The sequence below is a fragment of the Schistocerca serialis genome, chromosome 2 (assembly GCF_023864345.2).
Source record: "Schistocerca serialis cubense isolate TAMUIC-IGC-003099 chromosome 2, iqSchSeri2.2, whole genome shotgun sequence".
In the NCBI taxonomy this organism is placed as follows: Eukaryota; Metazoa; Arthropoda; class Insecta; order Orthoptera; family Acrididae; genus Schistocerca; species Schistocerca serialis.
The window spans coordinates 388,315,099-388,337,019 of NC_064639.1; the positions used below are offsets into that span (position 1 = coordinate 388,315,099).

Sequence of the window (21,921 nt, forward strand, 5' to 3'; positions counted from 1 at the left end):
AGGTGTGGCAAATAAGGAAAGAGGGAAGGAGAGGGAAAGACGAAAGGATGTGGGTTTTAAGGGAGAGGGTACGGAGTCATTCCAATCCTGGGAGCGGAAAGACTTACCTTAGGAGGAAAAAGGGACAGGTATACACTCGCTCGCGACACCTTCTGGACCGACAGACTCTATTACAATCATCTTTCAATACATACAGTTCATAAATCTCTCCAAGCTTAACAAGTCCCAACTTTACAGCAGTAAGATGAGAGAATGAATAAAAGTCTCTTCTTTCAACAACCTTCAAATGTTTCTGTGTGTGCGCACACACACACACACACACACACACACACACTCTCTCTCTCACTCTCTCTCTCTCTCTCTCTCTCTCTCTCTGTGCGGGCAGGGGCACCAAGAAGGAGATTGACCTGCACCATAGTGTATTAGAAATTTTTTTAAAGGGACCTACCAAAACAGAAGAATGTAGTGCATTCGTAGTGTCTACCACTTGGTAAGGTATAGGTACTGTGCCTAAATGAAGAGGGCAGTATCGTGACAAAAGTCACACAACTTGTAGAGATTATTTTGGTAAGTTTGAATACTTGTTCCCACTCACAGTGTTATGGGGTTGGGGTTGGGTTGTTTGGGGAAGGAGACCAGACAGCAAGGTCATCGGTCTCCACGGATTAGGGAAGGACGGGGAAGGAAGTCGGCCGTGCCCTTTGAAAGGAGCCATCCCGGCATTTACCTGGAGCGATTTAGGGAAATCACGGCAAACCTAAATCAGGATGGCCGGACGTGGACAGTGTTATGTTTGTGTGAAGATACATGTGTTGAGAAGAACACCAACATTTACACAGGGTGCCTCCAGATTGTGATAAATAGTGAATAAATCCATACTCGGAGAAAGTAGTACGCGTAGTAAGAGTAAATAGCAACATATGCTTGGATAATGAACACTCACGAGTTTACGACTGGCAAGGGAACAGAGAGATCCTTGTCCTTACATAGTTTAAATTAATCCAAAGGTACATGATGTATTAAGTAATCAAGTATTAAAAGGAAAACTGTTATAACCATCAAATAATGTTATATAAATACAATAATATTGTACATAATGTACATGTATAAAATATTGTGTGTTAGAGCTAAGGAGGGGGATATGTAGTGCCTCGAGAATTTCGGAGAAAATTCTAGAGACACTCATATTTTCACTGTCTCGAACACACGTTATTTTAGTGATAAGGGTGGTAAAGTAGAACTATGTCTACTGCCCCACAATTAAGTGTGTACAGGACGGACGTGTATTGGATGGGCAATCGCCACGAGCAGGTAGTCAACGAGCCCGCCTGAGAAGTTACACATACCGCCCATGGAGTAAATGCATCATACTCTGTGAAATTAAAAAACATTGTTGGTATAAACATTTGAAGTTTGTTGAAAGAAGAGACTTTTATTCATTCTCTCATCTTACAGCTGTAAAGTCGGGACTTGTTAAGCTTGGAGAGATTTATAAACTGTATGTATTGAAAGACGATTGTAATAGAGTCTGTCGGTCCAGAAGGTGTCGATCTTATGAGAAATGTTTACTGTATGAAAACTGCTACGTATTATGTAAATACAGTGTTCAAAGCAATCTCGCATGTGTCGAGTTATTTTAAAGTATAGAAAATTCCTCCACAGTAGCATCTATTCTTCGGAGAAGAAGCTGAGCAGAAAATTGCCGCCTGTTATCCTGAGAGAAGATCGGCGAAGCAGCTGCAAGAAGTTCGACAGCCAAAGGGGGAGTGTGACTCTTGCACACTAGTATCACACTGCCACCCTTAATCACCGGTAACCGCCGTAACACCTGTACAACCTTTAGAACGCAATACAACAGCAATTCTCAGTGGCATGCATTTAACAAGTTCTTAGTAGGTTTCTAGAACTATAAGGCACCAGATGTCCATGTACAGGTCAGTTCCCATAAACGGTGGGCTGATGGTTTGTGGATGCAATGATGGCACCAAATAGTGTTCCAGATGTTTTCCATTAGGGTCAGAGAATGCAGATTTAGTGACCAAGACATCAACAACAGTTCACTATCATGCTCCTCAAACCACTGTAATACCGTTAAGGCCTTGTAACATGGTCAATTATACTGCAGGTAAATACCATCACCATCAGGGATGACATCAAGCATGGAGGGATCCATTCTTGTAAACCAAGACTTCAAGGTGCCTTAGATTATAGCCATAAGTCACATGGAAGCCCTGGAATGTCCCCCATGGCATAATAATACCTCCACCACACTGTGTTCATGATGCTGTCATGTTTCAAACAGCCATTTGCCTGAATTATGGTGTATCTACAGACAACTATCAGCCAGAAGTAACAAGAATTGTGATTCATCCAGTCAGGTGACAGGCTTCGATTGACCCACTGTCCAATCTCAATGATGCTACGATCACAGCAATCATAAATGATGATGTCGTTGGATCAACATGTAAACACGGAATGGTTGTCTGCTGCAGAGTCCCATGTTCAACAATGTGGGGTGAACAGCCTGCTTCAAAATACTTGTGCCTGCCACCAGCATTGCACTCTCTCATCATAACTGTCACAGATTGCTTTCTATTCCACTTTACAGAGAAGGCAAACCTCTAATATCCACATTCTATGATGAGGTACAGACATCCAATAACTTGTCACTTTCTTGTGGTTTCATCGTCCTTCAACTACTTTCCACATATATTCAGTAGTGTAGCACCCGAACAGCCGACCAGCTTTGCCATTTCCGAGATGCTCATTCCTAAGTGCCAGGGCATAAAGATCTGCCCTTTGTCAGAGTCACTTAATTCAGCGGATTTCCCCATTAGCAGCTCGAATTGTCACTATAATGATTCCTCATTTGTCTCTGCTCTGCTTATATTCTTTCCTTACCACATCACGTGCATCACATGCCCACAACACCACCAGGCGGCTTTCAATCTCGCAGCTGGGAAATCAACATGCTGCATAAGTTCATCAGTGAATATTTCCATTGAAAGTTGCACCAAACAATACAGTACAATAGAGGACTTTCATGTATGCCTTCATACTTTTTGTATATAAAGAAAGAGCCTTCATTCATTACTGTTCACCTATAAACAAATTACATATTTCCTTCACTAAACTAACCAATTTCTCTCTCCCTCTCTATCCATGAAACATACCTGCAGGAGTTTTTCTGCTGTTGGCCTTTTCTTTGGATTTTTAGTCAATGCAACTTTGACAAAATTGTGAAATGTTGGGCTCCTAAAAGAAAACAAAAAATATATTATCATAATATGACTCAGTAAAACTATTATCAGTATTATCAAGTTGTGAAACACATCATATAATATGCCAAAGCCTGTTAGTAATACAGTAGGTCACTGATCTGGTAATATGGCTAAAGTGTAATTTAGTTTTTACTCACCCTCATCACCAGGCAGATAAAATATACAAACAGACAATAGAGCAGAGCTCAAAATGTTTAAGAGCTCTGTTTTTACACTTTTTCTTATCACAGAAGGTAGAATACAAAGTTCCAACCATGTCAGATTCATAAATGGTTTTTAATTTATATGGTGTCACGTACATACTCTTTTTAAAAATAAAGTATAAAGACCCATTTTCTTAAGAACTATTTTTTTCGAATTATTGTTATCAATTGCCAGCAGAAGAAATCTATCAATACAATTCACGCAGTGCCATACTGTCAAGTGTTTGGTGTTGTCTATCAAAGGTTGGAATGTACCATTTACTGAAGTTTTTAAAGTCACACTTCAACTCCAGTCTCTATATCATCATCTGACTCAGTGCAGATATTTTGACTGACTAAAACGTGTTGTAGAAACAACGACTTACAAAACTGGTGACAAGGAAACCACTTCTGATCACAATCTACATCGCTCCTTCCAGTCCTTTAAAACCATTTGAGAATGTGGTCTGTGACAGAAGACTAACTCATTTAACTGTTGTTGTTGTTGTTGTTGTTGTTGTTGTCTTCAGTCCTGAGACTGGTTTGATGCAGCTCTCCATGCTACTCTATCCTGCGCAATATTCTTCATCTCCCAGTACCTACTGCAGCCTACATCCTTGTGAATCTGCTTAGTGTATTCATCTCTTGCTCTCCCTCTATGATTTTTACCCTCCACGCTGCCTTCCAGTACCAAATTGGTGATCCCTTGATGCCTCAGAACATGTCCTACCAACCGATCCATTCTTCTAGTCAAGTTGTGCCACAAACTCCTCTTCTCCCCAATTCTACTTAACACCTCCTCATTAGTTATGTGATCTACCCATCTAATCTTCAGCATTCTTCTGTAGCACCACATTTCGAAAGCTTCTATTCTCTTCTTATCTAAACTATTTATCATCCATGTTTCACTTCCATACATGGCTACACTCCATACAAATACTTTCAGAAACGACTTCCTGACACTTAAATCCATACTCGATGTTAACAAATTTCTCTTCTTCAGAAACGCATTCCTTGCCATTGCCAGTCTACATTTGATATCCTCTCAACTTTGACCATCATCAGTTATTTTGTTCCCCAAATAGCAAAACTCCTCTACTACTTTAAGTGTCTCATTTCCTAATCTAATTCCCTGAGCATCACACGATTTAATTCGAATATATTCCATTATCCTCGTTTTGCTTTTGTTGATGTTCATGTTATACCCTCCTTTCAAGACACTGTCCATTCCATTCAACTGCTCTTCCAAGTCCTTTGCTCTCTGACAGAATTACAATGTCGTCGGCAAACCTCAAAGCTTTTATTTCTTCTCCATGGATTTTAATACCTACTCCGAACTTTTCTTTTGTTACCTTTACTGCTCGCTCAATATACAGATAGAATAGCATCAGGAAGAGTCTTCAACCCTGTCTCACTCCCTTCCCAACCACTGCTTCCCTTTCATGTCCCTCGACTCTTATCACTGCCACCTGGTTTTGTACAAATTGTAAATAGCCTTTCGCTCCCTGTGTTTGACCCCTGCCACGTTCAGAATTTGAAAGTGAGTATTCCAGTCAACATTGTCAAAAGCTTTCTCTAAGTATACAAATGCTAGAAACGTAGGTTTGCCTTTCCTTAATCTTTCTTCTAAGATAAGTCGTAGGTTCAGTATTGCCTCACGTGTTCCAACATTTCTACGGAATCCAAACTGATCTTCCCCGAGGTCAGCTTCTACCAGTTTTTCCATTCGTCTGTAAAGAATTCACGTTAGTATTTTGCAGCTGTGACTTATTAAACTGATAGTTCTGTAATTTTCACATCTGTCAACAGCTGCTTTCTTTGGGATTGGAATTACTATACTCTTCTTGAAGTCTGAGGGAATTTCGCCTGTCTCATACATCTTGCTCACCAGGTGATAGAGTTTTGTTAGGCCTGGCTCTCCCAAGGCTGTCAGTAGTTCCAATGGAATATTGTCTACTCCCGGGGCCTTGTTTCGACTCAGGTCTTTCAGTCCTCTGTCCAACTCTTCACGTAGTATCATATCTCCCATCTCATCTTCATCTACCTCCTCTTCCATTTCCATAAAATTGTCCTCAAGAACATCGCCCCTGTATAGACCCTCTATATACTCCTTCCACCTTTCTGCTTTCCCTTCTTTGCTTAGAACTGGGTTTCCATCTGAACTCTTGATATTCATGCAAGTGGTTCTCTTTTCTCCAAAGGTCTCTTTAATTTTCCTGTAGGCAGTATCTATCTTAACCCTCGTGAGATAAGCCTCTACATCATTACATCTGTCCTCTAGCCATCCCTGATTAGCCATTTTGCATTTCCTGTCGATCTTATTTTTCAGACATTTGTATTCCTTTTTGCCTGCTTCACTTACTGCATTTTTGCTACCCATTCTTCTTCTACTGTATTTCTTTCCCCCATTCCTGTCAATTGTTCCCTTATGCTCTCCCTGAAACTCTGTACAACCTCTGGTTCTTTCAGTTTATCCAGGTCCCATCTCCTTAAGTTCCCACCTTTTTTCAGTTTCTTCAGTTTTAATCTACAGTTCATAACCAATAGATTTTGGTCAGAGTCCACATCTGCCCCTGGAAATGTCTTACAATTTAAAATCTGGTTCCTAAATCTCTCTCTTACCATTATATAATCTATCTGAAACCTTTAACTAAGCAGAACTTATTAACCGCCTTTCAATTTGGCTTTCATAAAGGGATACAAAAAACACTGCAAAAACCTCTCAAATGAAGTGTTAATAGAGCTAAACAGGAAAAATTATCCTGTTAGTATATTCTGTGATGCTGCCAGCACCAGTGATTGTGTGGCTTACTTCTATTTAGGACACTAAAGTGTTGCTGCATTTATAGCATATCTCTTGGCTCGATGGAATCTTACCTCCATACAAGAAAGAAGACGGTCTCAGTAACAGACTGTACCTCTGACATGAAAATAACCTGAGAATGACAACATAACATGTGGAATGCCACAAAGATTAATATTGGGTTCATCCTGTTTCTAACCTGCATAAGTGTAATTCAAAATATGTAATGTATGCGATGACACAAGTATACTAATCAGGACTCCAAACCCAAACATAGCAGACACACCTAAGACAATAGCCACAGACCCCTATACATGGTTCACACCTAACAATTTAACTCTTAATCTTACATACTACACAATTGCAAACAATCAATAATGACCTTTTGACTTCAGAAGTAGACACTAATGGATGTACACTGAATAAAGCACACAGAGCATAAAATTCCTTCTAGTCCATCTGGATAACAAGTTATAGTTAACCCAACACTAAATCAAAAAGCTCAATTCAGCATGTTATGTTCTTAGAAGCATCTCTCATTGTGATGACCTAAAGACAAGAATGGTGGCTTGTCAAATGGAATTATTTTTTAGAGCAATGCACCTAAAGTAAACAAAGTGTTTATTCAGCAGAAATGAGCAGTAAGAATATTGTGTAAATAACCATACATCTTGGAGCATTATTAAGGATCTTGGGATTCTTACACTTCCTTACCAATATCTTTACTCTTTAATGGTTTTTGTTGCTGATGATAAAAATCAGTTTCAAATGAACTGTGTTACACAAATTCACAATATGTGACAGGGAAATAATTTTCAAGTAGAATTTGCCTCCTTGATCTGGGTTCAGAACGGAGTTGTGTATTCTGGTGGTAAGGTAGACAACAAGCTCGCATCCATCATAAAGCAACAAATTGGGAATCTCTACCAATTAAAAATAAATGTAGAAACGTACCTCATAAGCCAATGAAAAGCATTTTCTCTGAAAAAATGACATCGTTTCAAATAAATATTAAGCTGCTAACAGCAGGTGCACAGTAGTTATATAATGAATCTCAGGAGGCAGCAGCTTTTCTCAAAGTAGACGTTTTCTTACTAATTTGTTCAATTAAATTTATAAATGTGAAAAGCAAGAGGCAGTACACACAGTAAACCAATAAATTTTCCGTTGTTTGTCTCAAGTTCACGTATACCCTGACTTGTTCCACATCCAGGAAAGTTTCCCTTCTTGATGGGGTCTACAGAACACTATGGCTGGGTGGAAGAATGAATGACTGGAAGAATTAATGAATGAATGAGCACATTTTTTCTTACTATCTTACATGTACATTCAGGAATATTTCTGGAGCTCTGAAGAGAGAAGTGGCCTTCAATTTGTTTCAAATGAAGAGGTGCACATCTGAGTACAATCATGGTTCTACACGCAACTGCAAATATTTTTCCAATAAGGCACTGCCTATCTTGTCCCAAAGTGTGCTTCTGCTATAATTTTTGCCATCCACATTTCCCTCCATTAGCAAACTGATGATTCTTTGATGCCTTTGTACGAGAAAAACTTTTCATATCATACAAAATTTACTTACTTTTCCTCCATCTGTCTTTTTTTCATCTGACTGCCTCTTATAAAATGGTGGAAACAAAAAACCCTTTTTTCTTATCAAAAAACCCTTTTTTCTTATGAACTGCCAACAATTAATAACTAAGTTCCCACACTTATCAATTTTACAGCCAAATTAACACATCATGGAAAACTAAAAGCCATTATAAACTCTTCAAAATAACTCTGCACACACTGTGAATATCTAATGGAAGACACAAAAATAATTGCTACCTGCCATTAAGCTGTATTAATTTAACAAAAGACAGACATAATTTCAGGAAAAAGTAATTGATAGAGGAGGAAGATGGTTCAAGAATAAATCAGTCTTTAGTTAACAAATTCACAACAATATTTTTTTACAACTTTTACTTAATTCAACAAGATTCTCAGATATGTTGTCATTTACAGGTTTTAACAGTAACTTCATGCATAATTTGAAAAATCTCGATACATGCATTTTTTATGTACTTTAATCTTTCGTAGTAAACTGCACAAGTTTTTCTATTACAATTTCTTGAAGATTCTGTGGATGAAATTTTAAATTAACCTAATTACATGTAATATTACAATGTAATGGAACATGTTACACTAATGATAACAACTTTAACAACAAAGATAGTGAACAGTTACTGATAACTTTTTCCAAAACTCCATAGCAAGGATGAAAGCTAGCAAGTTACTAAATTAAATGATGATACTCTGAAAAAGTAGCCTCCACTTTCCAGACAGTATTTCCATCAATTGTGCAATGCAGTTTCTCCAGAATGGGGCATGTTCGTCATAATTTTTACTGCATCAAATATAAATCAGAAAATGCCTAGAGTTAAGCCTGCAGATTATTACATGGATGAGATTTCATGGAGGTGAAATGGTGCATATCCTCAAACAATGTCCAGAAACGTGTGATGAAATACTTTGAGGAAAAATATTTGCTGTTAAAAATGATGATTTGGATGGTAGTAGTAGTTGTGGTCTTCATTTCAAAAACAGGTTGAAGCAGTTCTCCATACTAGTCTAAGCTGGGCAAGCCTCTTCATCTGTGTGTAACTACTTCAACCTACATCATTTTGAACTTGCTTACTGTATGCATATCTTGCACTTCCTCGACAATTTTTACCCTCCACATTTCCCTCCATTACCACTCTGATGATTCTTTGATGCCTTTGTATGTGTGCTATTAAGTGTCCATCAAGTTTAGCCATAAATTTCTATTATCCCCCACCCCCCCTCCAATGCGATTCCGTACCATTAGGTTTTCAATCTATCTACCTAATCTTCAATATTCTTCTGTCGCACCACATTTCAAGAAATTCTAGCCTCTTATTGTCTGAAATGTTTCTTGTCCACATTTATGGATATACTCCACCTTCAGAAAAAATTTCTAACACCTAAAATTTAGATTCTATGTTAACAATTTTATCTTTTTCAGAAATGCTTTTCTTGCTATTGCCAGTCTGCATTTTTTATCCTCTCTACTTCTGCCATTGTCAGTTATTTTGCTTCCCAAATAGAAAAGCCCATCTACTACTTTTAATGTTTCATTTCTTAATCTAATTCTCTCATCACTGCAGGCTTTGATTTGATTACATTTTGTTATCCCCTTTTTCATTTTGTTGCTGAGCCCCTTACAATGTCTCTTCAAAACACTGATCATCCAAATGTCAAAGACTTTATTTTTTCTCTCTGAACTTTAGTCCTATTTCCAAATTTCTCTTTGGTTTCCTTAACTACTTGCTAAATGTTTGTTGCAACAAAAACTTCAAACAACAATAGTCTGATAAAATAATTATTTATATCCAGTGCAGGAAGATTAGGGTTATATGTTCCACCAACCACAATATCCACAAAGATATAGAGATGGACAAGTGAGGTTGGAGGAGGGTGGTAAAGGAAATTAGCTGAGGAAATTATTTTTTTTCTCTAGGGTACAACAGCCATGTATTTGCTGAAGGACTTTTGAAGTATTCTACCTTTGCTGTTTTTTCACAAGTATTCAGTTTATTATACCTTGCACGATTGGCCAATTTCAGCTTTACAATAGGGTGATCAGACATCCCAGTTTTAATGAGACTAACCTTTTTTTCATTCTGTGTCCCGTTTACGACAATTTAATGTCATAGGCATAGTTTTTTAATATTTTCTTGAGTCTTATTTCGTCTTTGGCACAAAAATGTAATAAAGAAGCATTATTTTGGCCACAGGATGAGGAGAGTTGTGAACAGAAGATTATTTGCTATTGCAGAAGTGACAGACTGATGTAATAAGTTTTCATTAAAGAATGTTATAGGGCTATCAATGTTCAATAATATTTGTAATTACGAATTAGCTATTCACTGTTAGATGACATACATTGGCAGTAAATGCAACCAATACAATGTCTTCAGACTGTTACAGACCACAACGAGAAGCAGGTGGCAGTTTCAACACCGGGTTTGGCAAGCCTGCTTTAGTGTGCTCCATTGTCTGTTGTTTGATGTGTGTGAAACTAATGCATGCCTGTCAATATGGGAAAAAGAAAGTGTTCTTTCTTGAAACCTATGAAATAACAGTTTCCCTTTTTGAAGGAAACCACAAGGATGAATGTAGAATGTACATTGTGTGATTCAGTTTTTTTCCATTGAACATGGAGGAGTTGCTGATACAACACAACACATCGGCAGTTTCCACGAGAACCTCTAGCAGTGTTACTTCCTTTGTAAGTTCAAATGAACTACAAACAGAGCAAGACAAATGTATTGCTGTGGAAGAAGGATTATTTGCATTCCACACCGCAAAACACAATCATTCTTCCAGCTCAATAGACTGCACAGCTTTTCTCATCAGAGAACTATTTGAGAAAAAATCCACATGTTCTAGGACAAAATGTGAGTCAATTTTAGTGAACATTTTATCGCCATATGCAAATGCATGAAATTCAGTCAGAACTTAAAGATGCTAAGTATGTTTGTGGGAATTAGAGCTTCTTAAAGAAAAAATCAGTAACTTGGAAAAGGATGGTATTTTCACTCAGTCAAAACATCAAATGATTACCAATTTATTTTATGACACTTTTGTGACTTATTTAGAAAAGTGAACTTCTCCATTTCAACCTCTGACATCATTTCATTGGATGACAATGAAAAATTCTGTTTCTTGGGTTGAACTTTTAAATTGTCTAATATTGTTAAGACCGTAGATTCAGGTGCAACATATCAGATAGATGAAGATGTATTGTTTGAAGGGATGGGATGCGTGAACAACATTGTGTCCAAGAAACTTGAGGAACAGGAAAAGAGCTAATTTGGAAACAGATAAGAGATGGTGTGATGTATTCTATACACTTAAAAGTAAAGGTACTTAATGTAAAAATATAGGTGTGCTTGTGAGTCTTGCTCTTGCTCTACCAGGCACAAATGCTTCTGTGGAAAGTATATCTTGAATTGTGAATTTCCTTTTGATTGGTCAGAGAAAACATTTTACCACTGAAATTAATGAAGCAATTGTTATAGTTATGACTAATTATCAAGACCTCACCTGAAAGGAGTTCTTCACTCATTCCTGCATCACTCCATTGACTCACACAACCAGTCTATCTCACAGGCCTTAATACAATGAAGAAGGGTGAAAGATGCTATAACCAGGATCAAAATGGGAATAAAGCCAGAGATGAGCTACAAGAAAGGCACAGGGAAATGTGACTGGCTGGGGGAGAAAAAAAAGGCTAAGCCAGTTCCCCTGTTAACAGATCAAGAACAATGCCCTAAAATTTTAAGAAACAAGTTGGACAAATCACACAATCTTAAAACTCTCACCACATTTATTTGAACATTACTTAGTATAGAGCAAATCTGCCACTGCCCTCTGGCTGGAGAATATAACACAGTCTAATAAAATGTGGTGCACTGTGATCTGCGTGCCACAAGCACCACACATTGGAGGATTCTCTCACCAGAGCAAGAAGCCATGCCTCATATGACTGTGGCTTATGCAAAGATGAGTAAGCAGATCCTCATCTCATCACTGTGACTACAAAGAAGTATGGCACAGCCGCATTGTGGGCTTTACTAGATGGAGCTTATTGTCTATCCCTTCCAGCCATTCATCCTCCCATAGACGCAAGACCCTGTATCTCAACAGTGAGGTGATAGAATGCGGGGGGATGGCACACTGAAGTCACTGAGGATAAGACTGGCCTCCATGGCTGCTACATCCACCATTTTGTTTCCCACAATACCCATGTGGGCCAGTACCTAGCAGAAAGACACCACCTACCCCAGTTTCTGTAGTTGGAGAAGGGCGATCTGAATATTCTGGACTACTTTACATGCAGGGTAGAAACATGGCAGAGAGTGAACTGAACTCATAGAATCAGAACAAAAAAGGAATTTAGCTCTCAACACGCACCTCATCCTCTCTAATGCTTAGAACATCACATATAATTCTGCATTGAAGCCAGTAAAGTCACGAGTCAGCTGGACCTTGAGGACACAATCAGGGAAAACAACAAAAAAACTAATGGAGTCCTCTGCTTCAACTCATCGATAAAGACAGCTGTAGAGTTGTGGTGCTCAGTTAAAATGTCCTTAAATAGTGAATTAAAATATATGCAGGAGTGCAACCTCTCCTGTACTACACTAAGTCTAAAATTACCCCGTGCCTCTGCAGCAACGAGGGTGGCAGACGGTTAAAACATGGTACTTGGGGTTTTACTTCTTCCATACCAAGTGATTCCAGCACATGCCGCACATGTATCCAAAATTGGCTTTTTGCTCATGGACGATTGGAGAAGGGTTCCAGAGGCAGACGAGCAACAGTATGACATGCAGGTGAGTTCGGGCCTGCAAGGAACTTGCATGCTTGATGCACCACGAGGAGTGGCCGTCGGACTGTAAGTGGTAGTTCATCAACCTCAGCACAGAACTGGGTATGGGGCTGGTCTTATAAGCACCTGTTGCCAGCCTAACCCCCTCTTGGTGGACAATGTTAATGATTTTCAGGTAAGAAGGCCTCACCGATCCATACATTGTGCACCCATGGTCTAGCCACGAACACACGAAAGCCCTATACAACTGGAGCACACGCAACCTGCCAACTCCACAAGACCTGTGGCTAAGGTACTTTATAATATTCAGTGCCTTCAGGGTTCTGGCTTTCATGCCTTTCAGATGTGGCAACCATGACAAACTGGAGTAAAAAATGAGACCCACAAGCCTCTCTGAGTCTTTAAAACGTAGAAAGGTGACCCTCATATGCAAGTCAAGTAAATTAAAAATACAATGAGAATGATTATGTCCCTCATATGCAAGTCAAGTAAATTAAAAATACGATGAGAATGATTAAAATGGACGGACGGACACACACACACACACACACACACACACACACACACACTCTTACCTGCAGAGAACTGAAAACCCATCTTTGCAGCCCACTCCTCTAATCTCTGCACCACATGTTGCAACTGGCGACATGCTGTTGCAACACTGGAGGAGGAACAGAAAACAGCATTGTACGAGACTCCTCACCACAGGCACGATACAGTTTAAGGCTATGGCAACGAGGGTACTTAAAATTCTGGCCTGAGGGACACTATTCTCCTGCTCAAAACAATCCGACAGCATGTCACCAATGCGAGACCTAAAAAGCTGCATAGACAGGAAATACCATATGAAGATGAGCAGCTGGCCACGAAAGCCCAACTGATAAAGCTGCTCTAGTATACTGTGTCTCCAGGTAATGTCGTCCGCCTTACTGATGTCAACGAATACACTAAGACAGGGATGTTCATGAGGGAAAGCCTCCTGAACAGCCTCCCACGCCAAGGTAAGGCTGTCAACAGTGGACCAAAATCTCCAGAATCCACACTCAGAGTGACTAAGAAGTTGTCTGGTCTCTAACAACCAGACCAGATGACACTTAAACATTCACTCTAGGATTTTTCCGACACAGGTCATTAAGGCGATAGGCCAGTTAATTACTGGGGCATTGTGCACATTCCCTGGTTTGAGGAGAGGGATCAAAATTGCTTTTACCAAGGAGTTGGGGAGATGACATGTCCGCCATAACAAATAAAGCATTCGAGCAGGATTTCCTTTGATGGTGTAGGCAAATGTTGAAGCATGCAGTACTGGGCATTGTCGTGAGCAGGTGCAGCATCACAAGTCTGGGACAGTGCTGATTTCAACTTGCACACAGAGAAAGGGTAATAGTTGAAAGAATCAGAATTTTTGGATCTGAAGTCTCTACAGTAACATGGTGGCGGCGAAACACAGCATCCTGGCTGGAATTGGCAGTAGTCTTTGAAAAATGCTCTGCTGTCATCTGAGCGGTGTCTCTGAACGTTGTTTGGGAACACCTCTTTTTCAGCACTACTGCTCTCGGTAAATGTCTATGTTAATCAGAAATCCTCCCAATGGCTTCCCATACTTTTTTAGAACAAGTAGAATGGCTGACGGAGTCTACGAACGCTTGGCAGGACCTTTTCTTGCACTCCTTAGTTATGTGTCGAGCCTTGGCTCTCATGACCTGAAAGCCTGTGAGTATGTCTGCTGTTGGGTGGTACTTAAACTGTCAAAGAGCCGAGTGCCTGTCCTGAATTGCTGAGCAGCACTCACCAGTCCACCAAGGCTGCCTCCTAAGACAAACTGATGACTCTGAGATGGATAAGTCAGCATTATGATGGATCACTTGTGTAATGTGGTCCACCCATACCTGGACACTGCTGTGGTATCCAAACACACACTGCTGGCTGAACAGCATCCAATTAGCCCTGCTGACTATCCATTTTGGTGGCTTCTGTTCAGGTAATGCTCCATCCAATAGGTGAATGCAGAGAGGGAAGTAGTCACTGGAATGAAGGTAGTCAATGACATCCCAATGAACAAGAGTCAACAAGGACTGGACAGCAGAAAGAGAGGTTGTTGGCTGAGAATGACCCAGTAGCAGCACAGAAAAAGAGTCACAATACCTGTGTTGATGATGCACTGGTCATGAGACATCATGAGGTTCTGCAAACCCTGACCCCAATGACAATGGGAGGTGGAGACCCAAATACGTGACAGGCAATGAAGTCTCCCAGTAGGAGAAATAGTTGGGAGATTTGCTCCATAATATCTGTGAGAGTCTAAGAGTCTATTCCATCTTGCGGGGGTAAATACAATGGGCAAACAGTAATCCTGTGTCATATACGAATTTCAACTGCAACTGCTTGCCGATCAATAGCCACGGGGAGAGCAGGGTGCTGGTGCGCATTACCTCCAAACACAGCAACCCCTCCCTTGGTGCTCTCCACAGTTAGGTCTTTCCTTGTGGTAGAGGGTATAGCCCTGTAGCACAGCGGTGCTTGTATCTTTAAAACGTGTTTCTTGTAAACACAAGTATAGAGAACGTACCTGTGCTTGTAGTCTCAGTTTCTCCCCAAGTCCTGAACCCATTTATGTTTCACTGTAGTATGGGAGCCATTTCAGTGTGCAGTTTTAATTTACCCCTATCTTTGTGCTGGGGAGGTGAAGCACTTGTAGAGTGAAGGGGAGTGGAGGGGCTGCCTGGGTCCGATGACAAGGCATCTAACTCTATGATCTCCTCCTCATCAGTCAGACATACCAGAATGACATCTGGAGGTGCCCAGGATAACTTTCAACCTGAATGTCATCATCTTTTCCCCGCCCCCTGTCCCTTCGAGGGTGATGGGGAACAGGTTTGTTGAGAGGCACTCTGCTTTTCATGTGCCTTCTCAATGCTCACTGCAAAAATGTTGCTGGTCTCTTCTGTCATAGTTGTCTGTATTGCTATGTCTTTACGTGTTTCGCTTTGGCATGTAAACATGCAAGTATAAGTGCTGCTGCTGGTGCTAGGCAGTGGTGTGCTGGACATCGTCTATGTTAAAGTGTACACCATGTCCACCTTGGGAACAGATTTCTGCACCATCGAAGTATACGATATGGTGAAGACAGGTTGTGTCACCTTGTATTCTTTTAACTTCACCCTAGGAAAACTGATTAGTCATTTTTATTTCCTGAATTTTTCATTCCTCAGCAAAAACAGGGCTGTCTCAGGTCCAGACTGGGTAGCTCCCAGAGCAGTTAATGCAGATCGCCAGAAACAGGCAGTCAGTCCCAGTGTCATGGGCTACCTTCCCAAACTTCCCACAGGTCACTTCACCTCCACGACTCATCACCGTACAACCAAAATGTGGCATTTATAGCACCAGATGAGGCTATGCATGTAATCCCTAACTGTTAGTTGGAAGAACCCTGCCATAATATGTTCAGGCAGCACTAGAGAACTAAAGGTGACAATGAAGGTGGTGGTCTTCTCAATTCCTCCATTACTCCTCCATGTCCTTTGCTCCACATCCACTATCAACTGTGACGGCCGGTCTTGTTTCAGTTCCGTTACAACCATGTTCACGATATCATAGCTCATAACCATACCCTTGCTTGAACTGAGGGAGATGTGGATCTCTACAATGATGTCATAGTCACCCAATTTTTGTGACTTCCTAAGCAGTTCCACCTGCTTTGACTGGTTAGTTTTGACCAACAAAGAACGACTACACAACCACCTAATAGACTTTAAGGTGCCAGCACGTCCTTCTAAGACTTTATGAATGTAGAAGGGGGACACTTCTTCAAATATCCTCTCCCTCCTCTTGATCATTAGAAACACATTTTGATTTACAGCTCCTTGGGCCCTGTTACTAAAGTCCAACTGATTATCAGGAGGACTACCCTCCGCCGTTTGTTTAGATGAATGACCGTGAGTAAATACAGGTGATACACCCTTCACGCTGGGAGAAGAAGAGGAAGATTTAAAGGGTTCTATCTTGGTCCCATGAGAAGCTAGGGAAATAATAGTGGACTCAGATGGAGCCCCTCATACCTGAGTATGCGTTACACAACTAAGGTGTGGCTGGCCAGTACCCTAAATGTTTCCCACTAACAACTGTTGCACCTCAACAGCCATGCATCTCATCAGTGTGCAGCACACTTTTTTTTTTTTAACAGAGGTTTGTACCATCCTTGGGATCCAGGTGATTAAGTCAATATCCCCATTCCCTGTGACACACCACATTCTACCACATTCCACACGGTCTTTGCTGAAGCAGTTGTTGTTGTTGTTGTTTCGTTTTGTTTTAGGATGCAAAAACAACTAGGATCACAAGCGTGCACGTCAAAACTGTAGAACACGAAGACAAAGAGAGGAGTTAAAAATGATTACACTTCAATCCCAATCAATGGAAGAGTAAACAGCTAAAAACAGGGACATGGAGAAAGGTCTATGAAATACGCCATAGAGACATGGAGGTCCCGAACTAAAAATTAAATGGCCATCGCCATATTGCTATAGCAGATAAAAAGTTGACAGCCAGCAATGTCATTCACAAAAACGGCCGATAACTCAGACAGCAAACACAAATGAGAATGTAAGTGGCTAAAAAAAAAGAAAAGGGCCTCCATCAGAAAATGGCAGACCATCAAAAGTTGAGCACAATAGGCACAAAGTGGTGGGGAAGCACCACTTAACAACTGGTGATAGCTAAAAAGACAGTGCCCAATACGCAACCTAGCTAAAATGATCTCCTCATGGTGAGAGGGCTGAGAGAAGGTCATCAGAGCCTCTGGGATAGGCTTAATAACCCAGAGCTTGTTCCAATGCAGGAAGACCAGTAGTGATCCCAAAGTAACACCACCTGCTGACAGATGGCAACACAGAGATCATTGGAGGGAATGTAAGAACTAGCGGTCTGAGGTACGAAGACTGCAGACGTGGCAGCAGCATCAGCGGCCTTGTTTCCTGTCAGACCAATATGAGCATGAACTCATGTAAACATCACAGTGGCTCCATAAAGAGCCAGCAAGTGACAGCTTTCCTGGACTTATTGCACTAAGGGATGGGCGGTGCACAGCACACAGAGGGTTTCAGGGGCACTAAGAGAACCTGAGCAGATGGTGCAATTGAAAAGTCTGTGTTGCCGGATGTACTGTATGGCTTGATACAAGGCGTAGAGCTCTGCTGTAAATACTGAGCAGTGTTCCAGAAGCTAACACCGAAAACTGTCACCACCAATGAAGAAGGCACATCTGAAACCACAGTCAGTCCAAGAGCCACCAGTGCACAAAAGGTAGTATCATGAAGTTACATACGAAGGTCATGAAATGAAAGGTGACAAAGCAAGGCTGGAGTACCGAAGCAAATGAAAGCCAAGGTGAGCACGGGCTGCTGCACAAAGCCAAGGTGGTAAAGGGTTCACACCTACTGAGAAAGGTGCAGGTAGCGTGAAGTTAAGTTGCCGGAGCAAGAGCCGAAAGAGAAGTCCAGGAGGTAATACAGAAGAAGAACGTGCCCCATACTGGTGATCAAAGGAGTCATTGAAGAAAGAGGCAAATGATGGGGGGGCCGTGCATGGCAGACAGACAGCATGGATATCTGACGAGAAGAAAGTCACGGCGATAGTATAGTGAATGGACAAGGGACTGACACATTGAAACCCTGTCTTTCAAAAATTCCTGAAGGAAACAAGGCATATGGCCTTGGAAGGTCCACGTATAGAGAGTACAGAGGATACCAGTCCTCCAGCAGGTGTTGTAGGCTTTCTCCAAGTTGAAAAACACTGCTACGGACTGGTATTTCCACAGAAAACCATCCAGGATATGGGTGGATAAAGTGACGATTTGGTCAACTGCAGAATGGTGCGTTCAAAATCCACACTGTGCAGTGGTTCATAAATTGCGAGACTCGAGCCACCATACCAGCTGGGCACGAGTCATACGTTCCATCACCTTGCAAATGCAGCTGATAAGAAAAATGGGGTGTTAGCTAGAAGGAATGTGTTTGTCCTTACTAGGCTTAGGTATGGGTACGACAGCAGCTTAATGCCAGTGTCTGGGAAGCTTGCCCTCTGCCCAGAAGCAAGCCCAGAGCTTATGGTGGCAGAGCACTGGCAGCACTTACCAGTCCCCAACAGAGGAATGCTGGAGGTGCCAAGTCCATACCCAGTAAACAAATGCTGACCCCCTGACGGACCATTTTCAAGTGCTGAAGGTGTGAACAGGATAATAACTGTATAACAGGATAACAATTATATAATCATTGGCACCTACTGTGCTTGAAAATGGCTTGTAAGGCCAAAATAGGCTAATCATCCAAGCTATAATTAACTGAATACTTGCAAAAAACAGCTGAGGTGCAATACTTCAAAATGTCCTTTAACAATCTGGCAGGGGACATTTTAAAGTAACAGTCCTAATATTCACCTGAAAGAAAAAACTCAAATAAATCACAGGAAACCTAAATCAGGATGGCCCAGTGGGGATTTGAATCCTGAATGATCAAATGTAGCCACTGTGATCTTACCTAGAATTATAGAACTGACATTTCCCCTCAAGGTTGATAGTCAAATGTAAGATACAAGTCTTCCAGTAATGAATAACACAATACAGACATAATGTTGACACTAGGTACTGCACTGCTATCATTTTTTTATTCTTTTCCTATAAAACAATATTACTCTGAAATATTTTCAATTCAGAATCATGCATTCACGTATTTCAAATCTGTAATCATCTCCATATTAATAAGAAAAAATTAACTTAGAAGAATGAATATGCAACATACCATTTATCTCTGTCTTTTAAAGTTGGTGGTTTGAAACCACTTTTTGACATTAAGAACAAAGCCCGCATGGGATGCAGGTCAAACATGGGAGGCTGGAGCTCTGCCAACTCAATAGCAGTCACTCCAACTGCCCAAATATCACACAGCTGGTTGTATCCACCCTTTCTTTCCACAGCTGCAACCTATATTAGCAAATAAGGAAAGGATAAACTATGAGGTTGTGCAGGCATATCAAACAAAAATGAAGAATCAAATTTGTCTGCTTAAAATAATTTATTTTAAGCACAAATTAACAAAATCATTCCCTGTTTAATACCCACTTCTGGAGCCATCCAGTAGGGAGTCCCAATAAAAGATTTCCTTTTATTGATTGTTGCAGTTATTTGTGCTGAAACGCCAAAATCAGCCAGTTTTACATCACCAGCTTCCGTTAGTAGAATATTGGCTCCCTTAAAAACAAAAACACAACTTCAGAATAAGATTACATATGTGAAAAGTATCTAACAGTATAAGAAAAGTAGCTAAGAGTATACCTAAATGTGATTATATATAGCACCTTAATTTGTATTAGAAATAATTAATGTCTGAAATTTTTCAACAAGCTGTACAGCTTTTCCTGTTTGTATAGAAGCAGCTACAGTTTTTTTCATTATGTTACTTGGTAACGGTTCCTTTTGGTGATATCATCTTCACCTTACTACCAGGAAAAGCAGAAGTCTTACACCTATTCCCTAATAAGGAAATAACAGGTCCACAATATTTTCTGCAAGCGTTGTTCCATGGTTTCTAAATATTTGAAACATCATTACTAACCAATAAAGATCTGCTGTGATGTATTCTTAACTGTTGAGACTCATTTCAAATAGTGTATTATCTTCAGTTAATTTATACATATAATGAGACAAAAACTTTAATATATCCGAAAGGTTGTACAAATAAATAATTAAGATCATAAAACAAGAAACTGATTGCCAAGATCGCATGTAACAAAGCTCTGCATTAGGGAGGGAAAGGAGGCGGGGGTAGGGTAACTCACGTTAGTTTTGTGGTGAGTGGCAGACAGTTTTGAACTTCCAAGAGAAATGATTCTGGGAACCCTTGCTACTAGAAAGTATCCACGAGTTTGGTTTGTGAACATTTAGTTTTGTTTCTAGGGTGGGTAGGCATGTGTAACCATGATTTTACAATATTGGATAAAATTTACAGAAAAAATGTTTAAAAAGATAATTCATATTATGTTTCTAATGAAAACTCTTTTCTCTTGTGACAGCATGCCATTCCAATAAAGAAACAAGTATACATAGTGTAATAGACTATATAGTAAGTTACCATTCTTAGGTTCATCGTCCAGTGTTTGTTGTTCTAATGGAATGAAGGTAAAAGCTGACACGTGACACTTCATTGCTTGTGTTGACATACAACAAACCTCAGTTCTCTACTAGCATCAAGCATGTAGCATCAACTGTTTAGTGTTCATCAGGACTTGGTTTCCCATACACTGTAATAGAAGTGCACTCGAATGCGGAGTTGGCAGATGCTCATTTACTTTTTCGATTAGCAGACGATACCGGCACCCCAAAGATTGTATCGAGCGAGATTTCCAGAAAGATTGTGCCCAAACTGGAGGACATTTGAAGCATGTGATCGCTGTCTTGGGGAGCATGGGATGTTTAAGCCTACTACTCAACTGGGGGAGGCCTAGATAGTGAACACCTCAAATCAGGAAAGAACTTCTTCAAGCAACTGATGACCATCGTAATGTCAGCATAAGACAATTAGCTACAACAAGTAATGGTGACCACACGATTGTCTGGAGAGTGCTACATGAGAACCTGCTGTATCCATAACACGTACAGCATGTGAAGGCATGTCAGCAGCTGATTTTCCTGCATGGGTACACTTCTGTAAATGGTTCATTCAACAATATGTCAACCCTCATTTTGGCGCAAATGTGTTTTTCACAGATGAGGCTTCATTTCAACATGATCAGTAAGTAAATTTTCATTATCGGCCCATATGGCAGCTAAAAATCCTCATGAAACTGTGCAATCATGTCATCAACAAGGATTTTCAGTCAAAACTTGTGTCAGCACTGTTGGCGACTGTTAGGGTGTCACATTCTTCCACCCAGGCACAATGGAGAAACTTACCATGCTTTTTTAGAGAATACTCTATCTGTCCTACTAGAACACGTACTTTTATGAATGACACAACATATTTACTTTGTGCACAACTGAGCTCCTCCTAATTTTAATATTAATGTTTGTAGACAATAACATTCTGCAATGAATGGACCAATCCCTTGGTTTTCATGCTCTCTGAACCTAAATACTCTAGACTTTTATTTGTGCGGGCATTTGAAAGTTCTTGTGTACAGAACCCCAGTACAAGATGCACAGTCTTAGTGCCCATGTTGTGTAAGGCTGTGAAACAATATATAATTCTCGAACAAAAGCGCTGG

At 40.4% G+C, this 21,921-nt stretch overlaps 1 protein-coding gene across 11 annotated transcripts in view; it reads right to left on the reverse strand.

Moving 5' to 3' along the window:
- LOC126457214 (mitogen-activated protein kinase kinase kinase kinase 5) overlaps nt 1–21,921 on the reverse strand; it is a 313,638-nt gene that overhangs the window by 206,333 nt on the left and 85,384 nt on the right. For all 11 annotated transcript variants that reach the window (XM_050093332.1, XM_050093331.1, XM_050093328.1 and 8 more), the window contains exons 5-7: nt 19,781–19,909; nt 19,461–19,642; nt 3,174–3,255 (exon numbers count right to left, since the gene is read on the reverse strand). In XM_050093332.1, the coding sequence (XP_049949289.1) occupies nt 3,174–3,255; nt 19,461–19,642; nt 19,781–19,909 (393 nt within the window). The remainder of the gene's footprint in view (nt 1–3,173; nt 3,256–19,460; nt 19,643–19,780; nt 19,910–21,921) is intronic.